At 45.6% G+C, this 12,310-nt stretch overlaps 1 protein-coding gene across 2 annotated transcripts; it reads right to left on the bottom strand.

The window, feature by feature from the left end:
• Nucleotides 1–1,561: 1,561 nt before the first annotated feature.
• LOC146057599 (E3 SUMO-protein ligase ZBED1-like) lies at nucleotides 1,562–11,848 on the bottom strand. 2 transcript variants are annotated; one of them, XM_083169020.1, is made up of 3 exons: nucleotides 11,596–11,847; nucleotides 10,311–10,413; nucleotides 1,562–3,650 (listed from the first exon to the last, which is right to left on the bottom strand). In XM_083169020.1, the coding sequence occupies exon 3, from the start codon at nucleotides 3,639–3,641 to the stop codon at nucleotides 1,692–1,694; it is 1,950 nt and encodes a 649-aa protein (XP_083025146.1). In that variant the 5' UTR covers nucleotides 3,642–3,650; nucleotides 10,311–10,413; nucleotides 11,596–11,847; the 3' UTR covers nucleotides 1,562–1,691. The 2 variants fall into 2 exon arrangements, with proteins under 2 accessions (XP_083025146.1, XP_083025147.1); XM_083169021.1 differs by lacking the exon at nucleotides 10,311–10,413 and having other exon boundaries at nucleotides 11,596–11,848.
• Nucleotides 11,849–12,310: the final 462 nt, after the last annotated feature.

Raw genomic sequence — 12,310 nt, 5'->3', positions numbered from 1 at the left:
ACTGCTCTGTGCTGACTTTGTACTTCTCAAAGCAGTTACTCAGGGAGAAGTACTATTAGGGGGGGGGTTATTGATGGCCAGTTTTTACAGAGCATTTGATTTATTGTATAGAATTTGGCAGATTAAAATGTAATGTGAGCCTGATTCAGAGAAGTGCACTAATGCATTTGTAGTTGCGATCCTGTATGCAGGGGGATGTACTAATTCTGTAGCCACCTAGCAAGTTATTGAGAGGCTGACTGGTGACACTGCAAATCCAAGTAACTGCTTACAAGCATGTGAACAAAGACAGGCTTAGTCATAGCTTCTATGTAACCCTGTGATCACGCAGAATGGCAGTGGGAAACGAGATGCTGCTGCATACAGACAGGGCAGTTTCTAGAGGCGGACAAGCTGTGCAGCCGCCTGGGGTGCCGCGCCTGCCACCACATGACTGCACAGCTTTTCCGCCACTGCTATAGTGGGGTCTGTGGTGAGCACTGCTGCAGGGACACCTGACAACCGGAAGGATCTCTCCCTGCATTCCGTTCCTACTGTCAGTATGAAGCTTCAAGCTGCTGCTGCAGTTGGGACCTCTGGCATGGATGTGATGCAGGAGCATTGTGAGGGGGCGGGGCTTAGCAGGATCTGGCCAAGGGCAGGGCTTAACAGGATCCAAACAAGGAGGCACAGCCTGGCTGTTGGGAGTAGAGATGGGCAAAGTGATTTACTAAAGAGAGCGGGGAGCAAATGAACGCTCAGTGAAAAGATCCGGTTCTTTAAGACCCCTCACTGGCTCACTTTGAAAAACACAAAAACCCTGGTTATTTACGGTTTGAGTGTACTAATGCCCCTTTCCCACTGCAGCCTTAAAACGGTATATTGACGATTTTTGAGGGCAAAATACCGTTTAAGGCTGCAGTGGGAAAGCGCCAGAGTTGAAATACCGTTTAAAGTTAAACGGTATTTCAACCCGTTTTCAAAGCAGTGTTTTAAACGGTAATCTACCGTTTAAGAGGCAATGGGAATGCATCTTAAATGGTATTCTTAATGTAAACAGGCTACAATTCAAGCGATTGGTTGTTGCCTGTGTTGTGACACTCCCCACAACCCTGAAAAGCCCATTAAAGTCACAGGCACTCATTTGTGCTGTAAAAACGTTTTGAAGAGCTAAAACGTTTTACCTGCAATGGGAATGGTACTTAAATGGCATTTAAAACTGTAATCTGCTGCAGTGGGAATGCTAAATACCGTTTAAGATTACCTGTAACTTAAAACGGGTCTGCAGTGGGAAAGCAGCATAAGTGTAGTTTCTGTTCGCTTTGTTTACATTTCAATTGATTCTAGTAATGTAAAGCGAATATTGTACAATTATCTCACAGGTGGTTATTTTCCTTTATTTTTCTATTTACCATGACACTTATTTTTAAATACTACTGAATTATTTTTGCACAGAAAAGGGCATTTCATGGCGTCAATACTGTTCAAGTTGCTGGGAATTCTGGAGAGGGTAATTTGATAATAATGAAGTATAATTTGTTTTTCAACAATTTATTGCCATAAACAGTAAACACAAAGTAAAATCACATTTTTTTATTTTTATTGAATTTTCAAATAACTCAAAGAACTGCATGTAACTTCTGTAAATTTAAAGAGGAGAAAGAGTCTGAAGTCATTAAAAGGTAGTAGTAAAATCACATTTACAAAACTTTCTAAATCAGATGCAAGTTGTTGTTCACAAATACAATTTGGCTTATTTTCTTGCTAAGAAGCCTACTTCTCTTTTCTGTACATATCTGCCCTGCTTTAGAAAACAATCTCTCACAGGGCATGCTGGTAGCAGGAATAAACAGTCGTTCCACAGCCACTGCATACACATTTGGGTAAGCACATTTCCTTGTCTCCCACCATTGCAAGGGGTCACTTGTGCGCGCCAAATACGGTTCATTTAAGTATTCGTCCAATTCGACAGTAGCTTCTGCTGTGGGGTCTTGCCTTGCATGCAAATGGCTAACAGCCGCATCAAAATATTTCCAAATCGAAGAAGAAAAAGTGCTAGCTTGTGGTGCTGGCTGAAGTCTGGCTGTTGCACCACTGTTTTGAACTGCCGCTTCAACCCTCCCGAGAAGAGACTTATATGCAGCTTTGTACTTCTGTTCATCTCCAAATCCCTGTCTTTTAAACCTTGGATCTAAAATAACCGTTTGTGAAATTAACTCAACCGATTCTCTGTGGCTAAACTGCATACTTAAGCCATCTAAAAGAAGCTTTCTTAATGTAACAATGCTTTCAGGAACAGCGGGGTCGCTGTCCATATACTCTTTAACCTTTCTTGTCAGGATTGTAGACAGCACGGTAGTCTTTGCCAATGAAACATTACTTTCAGCTGATATTTCATTGGTAACGGCATTAAAAACCTCTAGCAATTTAACAGCGTGGGTCATAACGTCCCACTCTTGCTGAGTAAAATTACGCGGTACATCAGTATTTTCAGTATTACTTTTTTCTAACAGTGCAAGCGTATTCACAATTGGCTCCTTATTTTTTACTACCCTCTCTAGCATATCATAGGTAGAGTTCCACCTTGTTGGAACATCTTCTTTCAGTTTTAGCTGCTCTTTATTTAAGGAAATCTGCACCTCTTTTAATTTTGCTAATGCCGAACTACTTTCCTTAAAGAACCGCACAAGCTCTTTTGCTGAACTCACAACATTGTTAATTGATCCAGAAATAGCTCCTTGAACTAATACATTTAAAGAATGAGCATAACAAGAAATGTGTGTAAGATTTAACTCTGTGACCGCAGCCTTAATGTTGGCGTTATTTTTTGTAACTACCGCGCACACCTTGTTCTGAATGGAAAATCTCTCTAGTACTTCGCCTATCCACGTGGAGATATTAGCACTAGGGTGCCATTCAGAATACTCTGAACATTCAAGCAGGCATGATTGCATACGACGAGTCTGGCTGTCTATATAATGCGCGGTAAGACCATAATAACTTACGTTATTTATGTTCGTCCAACCATCGCAAGTAACACAAACAGCTTGAGCAGCATTTACAGCCAATTTAACTTTATCTAAAATATCATTATACACTGATGGAAGCAAACTGTTTGCCAGCATTTTCCTACTTGGCAGCTTGTAACGTGGATTTAACATTGTTACCAATTTCTTAAATTCCTCATTCTCAACAAGAGAGAAGGGATGATATTCTTTACATATCATTTTTAGTACCTGAATATCTAAAGGCCGTTTCTTAGTCATTGAATATGGTTGAATGACCTCAACAAATTTATCCATCAATAGCTGAGCAGACTGTGGTGTCGACAATGGTGCCAGTGGAGACATATCGGTGTCCACGCTGCACTCTTCAGGAGGAAACGAAGAGACGCTGGCATGAGAAATACTTGGACTTGGGACTGGAGTAGAATCACTTTGTTGAGAAGTTCTTTCTCTGGGTTCATCCACTGAAGGCGAACGCTGAGGATTTCCCCGAGGATGTACTGGTATTAATGGGTGCTTGAACTTCATGTGTCTCATCAAATTGCCTGTCGATCCTGAGCATATAGATATCGACGCCTTGCAATAGTTGCAAATCCCTTTCTTGTCCTTCTTGTTCTTATGGAAATGATACCAAACATCACTAGAAAGCCTGCTCATTTTCAGGACCTGTAACAGACAAGGAACAGACACTCTATTACCCCTTTGGGGAAGAAGACATTTTAGTTGACCTCTGCATAAACGCAAATGAGTGCATCCAGGAGCAATGTTATTCAGCCCGCATCTAGTTAGCAGGTCAAGTTAAGGAGACTTTTTAAGGATGTTTAGTTTCCTCTCAATATTAATTTAACAGTAGTCAGTAGATTTCTCCGGTCGTTCAGAGGACAAATAAAGCTGTTAATAATAATATGTGAACAGACTGATTCCACTTTATATAATCAAGCTGATGTAAAGTCAATGGCAGAAATTTACTAAGATGGGAGTTGTATTTCATATGGAATGTTGCTATGCTCAACCAATCAGAATCTACTTATTTATTTAGCACCTTCTAGAAGATAACAGAGAGTATCTGATTGGTTGCCCATAGCAACATCCCCTTTGAAATAAAACCTTCATCTTAGTAAATTTCCCCCAATATGTTAATTTGGTAAGCTGAATATTTCACTTCATCTAGTAAGCAACAGTCAGCAGAACACCGATAAGATCCCATATGCCGCCGGACCCACTTGTCCGATAAAGCCACTAAAATTATTATCTCCACAGCGTCAAGCCTCAATGTGTTCAACACCACACACACAAGTGTGTAAATTAAGCCAGACAGGGGGGACCATTGGATACCAGACAATGATGTAGCACGTGGCTGTTAGTGGTCCACTGGTGTAATAGAGATGTGATACACCAGGAAGTAAAGCAAGTGGGAGACACAGACAGATGGAGGCCAGCTCACTGGGGTCCAGATGCACTAAGCCTTAAAAGTGATAAAATGGAGAGTGATAAACCACCAGCCAATCGGCTCCTACCTGACATGTCACAGACTGTGTTTGAAAAATGTCAGGCAGGAGCTGATTGGCTGGTGGTTTCACTCTCCATTTTATCACTTTTGAAGCTTAGTGCATCTGGCCCATGGTGTGGATTGAACTCTGCGGAGCTGTATGAACTACAGCCCTGAGTCAGTGAGCCGTTCAAAAGATCTGTCTCACTCATGACTGACCTATCTCTAGTTGGGAGAATTAAATTTCAGCAGCCTTCCCCCTCCTCCCCTGCCCTCCCAGAGTACACTCACTGGCACTGCACTTACTCTTATCAGCTCCTTCCCCACAAACAACATGGAGCTGATGCTAGAAATGCTGCAGCTGCTGATTTTGCCTTAGAAAGGGGCTTTCAATGGCAAGGACAGGAGTGCATGCACCTGTACCCCTGCAGCTGTTGCCCAGAGTAAGTATATAGAAGCCTCCATATTCTTTTATGTCACTGTGTATTTGTGTATACAGTATTTATACTCACGTACCGGCACTCCGATGCTACATATGTATAATATATAATATGTGGTAAGGGCCATTACGGTGTGTGGTGTAATGTGTAAGTGGAATTACGGTGTGTGGTGTAATATGTAAGGGGAATTACGGTGTGTAGCGTATAGTTTCAATGGCATTACGATGTGGCATATAGTGTAACTGGCATTGCCATGTGTGGCTTCTGGTGTAACTGGCATTACGGTGTGTGGTGTATAGTGTAAGTGGCATTACAGTGTGGCGTATATTGTAAGGTACATCACGGTGTGCGGTGTAATGTGCATCACGGTGTGAGGCATAATGTGTAATTGGAATTACGGTTAAACAGTGTATATTGATTTAAGTAGCCTGTCATTGTTTGGGCTACTTAAATCAATTTGAGAGACGTACTTCGTCACTGTGTGGGCTTTTATGTTTATATGCCTGCCAACTTAAGCATGGGAGGACAACAACCATTCCTGCGGTAACCAATGTCTGGTCATGCAGGTTGCAAAAGTGAGGTGTAAGGTAATAGTTTTTCTTCTAGACTACACCCCTTATAACTAGGCCACGCCGCTTATATTAAGCCACACATCCTTTTTGGGCGTGTGCAATTTCTTCACTGAAGAACGATGTATGGGGGAAGGGGGGCCCAATTTAATTTCTTCTGCTGGGAGACAAATTGTCTAGAAGCGGCCCTGCATACAATCCTGTATGCAGGTGTAGGCTGAGACATGCTCCGAACATTTGTGCACATCTGCATATTTCATATTTCTTCAGTTACCATACCACTCACTGTATATGCATGTGTGCAGTGGTGTAGCAATAGCCCCAGCAAACCAAACAGTGGCTCGGTGGTGCTGGCATCTGTTTTATGCAGATTCCATGGGTGCCGGATGACTGACTGGCAGTCGGGATTCTGACAGTCATTACAGACTGGCAGCAGAAATTGGTGGTGTACGTAGCGAGCCACTGTGCCCGCAGCATGGCGAGTGCTGCGAGCCTGCAAGGGGCTTTGTTGCACTCACCCCACTGTCCCCGCAGTTGGGATTCCGACTTTGGGCTAATGACTGTCAGAATCCCGACTGTCGGTGTGTTATACCACACCTGGTTCCATGCGGTCTGGCCATCCGCATGGAATCTGATGAAAATGTCCCTCCATAAATGGCTGCCACCTAGGTGGAGACGGATGCTAGAGGTCCTAGCATTATCTGGATGTGCTGGGATTCCGAGAACGCTGGCACGCTGACAAACATGAAACCCTGAGCATGGAACCCCTGGCAACAAGCAAGAAACCCTGAGCATGTAACCCCTGGCAACAAGTAAGAAACCCTGAGCATTGAACCCCTGGCAATAAGCAAGAAACCCTGAGCATCTAACCCCTGGCAACGAGCATGAAACAACAAGCATTAAACCCCTACCAATGAGCAAGAAACCCTGAGCATGTAACCCCGGGCAATAAGCAAGAAACCCTGAGCATCTAACCCCTGGCAACGAGCATGAAACAGCAAGCATTAAACCCCTACCAATGAGCAAGAAACCCTGAGCATGTAACCCCGGGCAATAAGCAAGAAACCCTGAGCATCTAACCTCTGGCAACGAGCAAAAAAAACCTGAGAATGAAACCCTTGGCAACAAACAAGAAACCCTGAGCATGAAACCCCTGGCAACGAACATTAAACCGCTGGAAAGGAGCAACAAACCACAAGCATGAGACCCAAAGCAATAAACCCGTGGCAATGTAGGTAAAAATGATAATTAATGTATGGATATGGGGGTGCGTGATATTTGTTTGGCATGTGGCGCAAAATTTCTAGTTATGCCACTGCATGTGTAGGCTCTCTGCATTTCTCTAGTGGAAGGAGTTCGCTCACTGATGGGCGGGAAGGGGGAAGTCCATAGGGTCCGACCAGCATTTCATGGGCGTGCCGACAAAAATAGTTGCACGGGCCCGTCAGAACGCAGGCGTGTCTAAGCCTGTTTGGGGCAGGTGGCCACACCCCTAACTCGGTCATCTCCGTCCAGGATAAAAGTAAGTATACACTTAGTTTTATTTACGAAAGGAGGAAAATCATGGTGAGCGACCATTGAATGATTTTTCCTCCTTGCAGCCGCATGCGAGTGGATGTATAAGCGTACACATCCCCTCGCATGCTAGTGCGGGGATCTAGCATGTGAATATATATGCAGCCTAGTGAGCAGGTCTGAATCAGACAGTGTGTCAGTTACAAATGTATATGTTTTTTCTTTGTAACTGATGTAACAATTTCATGGAATGACCCATCTACGTAGGGACATGAACCTCGGTGCTATTTATGTGCACATATACATAGGCTGCCCAACTCATGAATTACTTCGGTTCTCTGGCTGGCTTAATTCAGGACTGCATATCACCTGAGCTACAGTACAAATGTTTTATGTTCATGATAACAGACCATACTTGCCTACCCTCCTGGGAATGACTGGGAAGCTCCCGAAATTGTTGTACCCCTCCGTCCCCCACAAACCCCCCTCGGTAGGAGGGGGGTTTGCGGGGACCAGATGACCTGTAATTGCAGCATTGTGCAGTGGGGGCATTACCACATTAGCAAGTACAATGCCCCTTTCACCTCATGGCACCCTGCTCTACCCACCACTTTGCTGAGCTGGCTGTCAAACTTGTAATCAAGCCTTTAGAGCCTCCCCCTGTGCAGAATACACCCCCCCCCCCGTGCAGAAACCCCATATCCCCACCCCTCCCAGTGCATAAAAGTACCCCGTGAGCAATTCCTCCCTCTGTGCAGATATCCCCAGTGCAGATAAATAGATAATCCCCCCCCCCCCCCCCTTATACAGAAATCCCCAGTACAAAAAAAAACACTGTTCCCCCTTCCCCACCCAGTGCTTATCCCATTTCAATATGCCACTATTACAAGAATACCATCCCACACCCCATGGGTAGTATGCTTACTTATATAGGCAGCCAGACTCTTGTCGTGCTGTGAGTGGTCCTGTTTTTGCTTCCTGCCAACGCCAGCACTGACTCTTCCTGCGGCTGCTGCCGCGATTAAGCTGGTGCCCAGGCTCCTCACCTCCCAGGGATGCATTGCACAGGTAACATCATGATGTCACCCATGCAATGCATCCATGGGAATGCTGTGAAGCCTCTGAAGCAGCTCTGAAGAGGCTAGTTGCAGGTTCTGTATTCAGGAGTTGGTCTTGAATCTTCTGGCGAGCTACAGGTAGATTGTGATCGACGTATTGGCCACGTCTGCTTTAGAGCATTCAGCAGGATTTAGGGGTGCCAATGCCAGGATTGAAAAATGCTTAATCCTGGGATCCTGGGATTGGACTCCCTTATAAAAAAAAAATGACCCGGCCCCTAAATGTCGATATAAATGGCTTTCGAAGTCTGCCCCCACCAATCCTCCCCAACCTTGCACTGTCACTTACGGCAGCAGTGGCAACAGTCTGACAGCAGGCAGGGGCTGGGAGCATCACAGTGGGTGTCTGGCACTGCACACTGTCCCAAACAGCAGCACCGAGGGTAAGGAGCAGTCAGCCGGGCAGCATCTGAGAAATATTCTAAGGTGCTCAGCGCTGCCGGCTTAAAACAAAAAGTTAATTTTGCACAGTGGTATTAATCCCGCCGATCCCAATCCTGGGATTGGCCTCCCTAGGAGCAATTGGACCCTCTCCCACCTGTTTTATTATACACAATGGCATGGATTATGGGCCTAATCCAAAATTGATCGCAGGACAAATTTGTTCACAAATTGGGCAAAACCATGTGCACTGCAGGTGGGGCTGATGTAACATGTGCAGAGAGAGTTAGATTTGGGGGAGTTATTTTGTTTCTGTGCAGGGTAAATACTGTGCAGAGCGGGCTTTGCCTCTTTTTTATAGGCAAAGCCCCACAATCTAGCAGGAAAGACAGAGCAAGCGCTGTCTTTCCCTGCAGGCGATGGAGACGTGGATCGGTTAGAAGTAGGTGGATTGCTTAGAAATGGGGTGAAAATCACCCTGTGTGTATGCCCCTTAACTCTTTCTGCACGTTACATTGCCCCATATGCCATGTTCACATGTATTTGCCCATTTTATTTATTTATTTATTAACAGTTTCTTATATAGCGCAGCATATTCCGTTGCGCTTTACAAAGGGGACAGTGATACAACAAAACAGGGTATTTACAGACAGTCAAAATGTAGGAGGGCCCTGCTCATTTTGAGAACAAATTGCCTTGCAATCAAGCATACTTGCCTACTTTTGAAAACTAGTTTCAGGGAGATTTTTGGCTGCTAGAAAATAGTGCCGTGTTGCTTAGAGGGTGTGTCATGCTCCGCCCAGAGGGTGTGATTCAGATGTGGATGTTGCTGCCTGTAGCACTAAGGGCCGCATTTTTTAAGCAATATGTGCGGTTAAATCCCGGTTAACCGCAAATATTTAGTATCCCCCAAATGTATTAAAGGGGGACCGCAGCAGGAATCTCCGATTCCTGCTGCGATCCCCCCCTTCACCACCGCCAGCCACATCCCCCATAGGTTTCTATGGGGGATGCGAAGCTGCCCGATGTATCAACATCGGGCAGCCCGGCATCGCACCCCTGGGCTATCGCCATTGTAGCCTATGGCTACGGAATCGCACTGCGGTCACAGGGGTCGGCTGGGATCAGCGCATAACCACGCATGCGCTGACCTCCCGGCTTCCGGGTTAGGGCTTCGCGGGGACATGCTCCTATCGGAGCCCTGTCCCTGCGCCCTCAATTTGATAAATCCTGGCGGTATCAGATGATACCGCAATGCGATGGCCGGCGGTGTCATCACGCCGGCATCGCTTTATAATGATAAATGCGCCCCTAAGGCCCTTATTCAGATCTGATCGCAGTACACATTTGTTCTCAATATGGGCAAAACCATGTGCACTGCAGGTGGGGCAGATGTAACATGTGCAAAGTGAGTTAAATTTGGGTTGGGTGTGTTTAAACTGAAATCTACATTGCAGTGTAAAAATAATGCAACCAATATTTACCCTGCACAGAAAGAAAATAGATCACACAAATCTAACTCTCTCTATACATGTTACATCTGCCACACCTGCAGTGCACATGGTTTTCCCCATTTTTTAGAACAAATTTGTACTGCGATCAGATCTGAATAAGGGCATAAACCTTTGAAAGAAAACTCTTCTGTCTCTCTTGCTGCCTATACGTGTGTGTGTGTGTGTGTGTGTGTGTGTGTGTGAGAGAGAGAGAGAGATAGAAACAGAGTGTTTGTGAGGGAGAGAGAGTCAAATTTTGTTTCTATGTTAGACCAGGGAGGAACAGAGACAGCTGCTGTATGAGGTAAGATGACTGCTCACCGTGGAGGGACCAGTCTCAGCCTGCACACACCAATAACCAGGGAGTTTCCAGGAGACTTGTGCTGCACCAATTTGGATTCTTTAGATGCTCATTATTCTGCACCTAAATAAAATGTAGACAGGTACAAACTCAGAAACAGGTGGGGGCTTCTCAGATTGGGGGTTCTGTGGCACATGCCCATAAGCTCCCCTCATCAAGCCAGCTCTGTTGAATAAACTTAATCTGTGAGCTCCAGCCTCCCTCTGCCAACTGTGCAGTTACCTCTACACCATGCCTGGGTTTCTCTATGCCTCCCTCAGTGAAGGCTGGGCCCCATTATTACTGCAGCACATTCCCCAGCGATGCCACTGCAGTCACAGCGTTGAGTAGCTGCTGGTGGTGTCTGCTCGAGCTGTCCCCCTGTAGCTGCAGCACAGATACACAGAACAGATTGAGGGGCTTCTACAGGCACTGTGTCAGAGTAAAGGTGGCCATACACTACTCCAATGTATCGCAGCAGTGTATGGCCATCTGACCCCCCCTGAGCCGCCCGGGACCTTCCCAGGCAGCAGGATCGCATGCAATACATTGCATGCGTTCCTTTCACATGTGATGTATCGCTCCCAGTTCCCTGCCACCAGGAGGGGGGCAGAGTCGGAGGTATGATGGGCAGCAAGTCTGACCTTTAGCTTAGGTTCGATGCACATGGGACAACAAATTGGACCTATTTGATTTGGCCCGTATTTCCCAGTTCAACCTGTTGGCATTGGGTGAAAATGGCCCTGATCGGACTAGTGAATGGGCACCTTAACATTAATATAACCTAAATTTGCATCAGGGCAGTGCTGGAATCCAGGAGATTTATGTGGCTTCAAGGGCATTTGCCCATGAGTCTCCCGCAGTATGCGGGAGGGTAGGTAAGCGTGCATTATACACATCCACCCCACATCACTATATTACACACATTTCTCTATATTACCGTCAGTACACACCACTATATTGCATTACACACATTAACCACCACCCCTTCATATTACAGCCAGTACACACACCATTGCTCTATATTACATTACACACATCCCTCCCATATTACAGCCAGTACACACACCATTATTGTATATTACGTTACACACATACCCCCATATTACAGACAGTACATACACCATTATAATATTACATTATGCGCATCCCCCCTCCACCCATAATATTACAGCCAATACACACAAACTACTGTTTTACATTATACACACACACACACATTATATACAGCACCCACTCCACCAGTACAATATACACAGCACTTACCTGGCTGTAATGTCCCTTCCTGGGAGGCGCAGGGACCTGGGAGTGTGGTGTGGGAGAGTCGAGAGCTCACCGCGCGCGGGCACATGGGCAGGAAGGAAGAGCAGGCCTCACGGAGCTCCTCACTGTCCGTCAGTGTGGTGGGCGGGGCCAGCTTCAAGGAAGTAGCACCGCAGAGCCATGGCTGCCAGCTCTCTGCTCCTCCCGATGCACAACGACACAGAGGCATTTCCTGTCAGCGGACAGCAGGCGCAGCACGGCCACCTCGGGTTTGTGGGCAGCACAGTCCATGTTGACATTTACTGTGACCACAGTGAGAATGATGACACTGATGAGATGTCAAACTGCTAACGATTTTGTCACTCGTCGTTGAGGCTTTTCTTTAGGCAAATACTCTAATTCTGAACCTATGCATAACCTTAATCCTAACCTGATGGCTGCGGAGTTTGTGTCCTTAGTTGTGTGTTGCGGCTAATGTTGCAAAGCAATACATCATTTATGGCAGTAAGTATTTCCCTAACCCTAATATAGGAGTTTCACTTATTGGCATTTGCAATGTCAGCATTGTGAGCATATCGACATTTTGCAGATCTCCACATGTTACAACTTTCAAGATCAACCTTTAGACGTTATAATATGCTGAGCACATCCCTGTTATTGAACACATATATAAACCTGCTGAAATAAGTGACAAATGGGCAGTACAGACTGGCGTGTA

Source organism: Crinia signifera, chromosome 2, assembly GCF_055691185.1.
Source record: "Crinia signifera chromosome 2, ASM5569118v1, whole genome shotgun sequence".
In the NCBI taxonomy this organism is placed as follows: Eukaryota; Metazoa; Chordata; class Amphibia; order Anura; family Myobatrachidae; genus Crinia; species Crinia signifera.
The sequence above is the reverse complement of the archived record's forward strand: the minus strand, read 5'-3'. Positions and strand labels throughout refer to the sequence as shown.

Coding starts and splice junctions, on each gene's coding strand:
- LOC146057599 (XM_083169021.1), bottom strand. CDS start 3,641: ATGAGCAGGCTTTCTAGTGATGTTTGGTATCATTTCCATAAGAACAAG.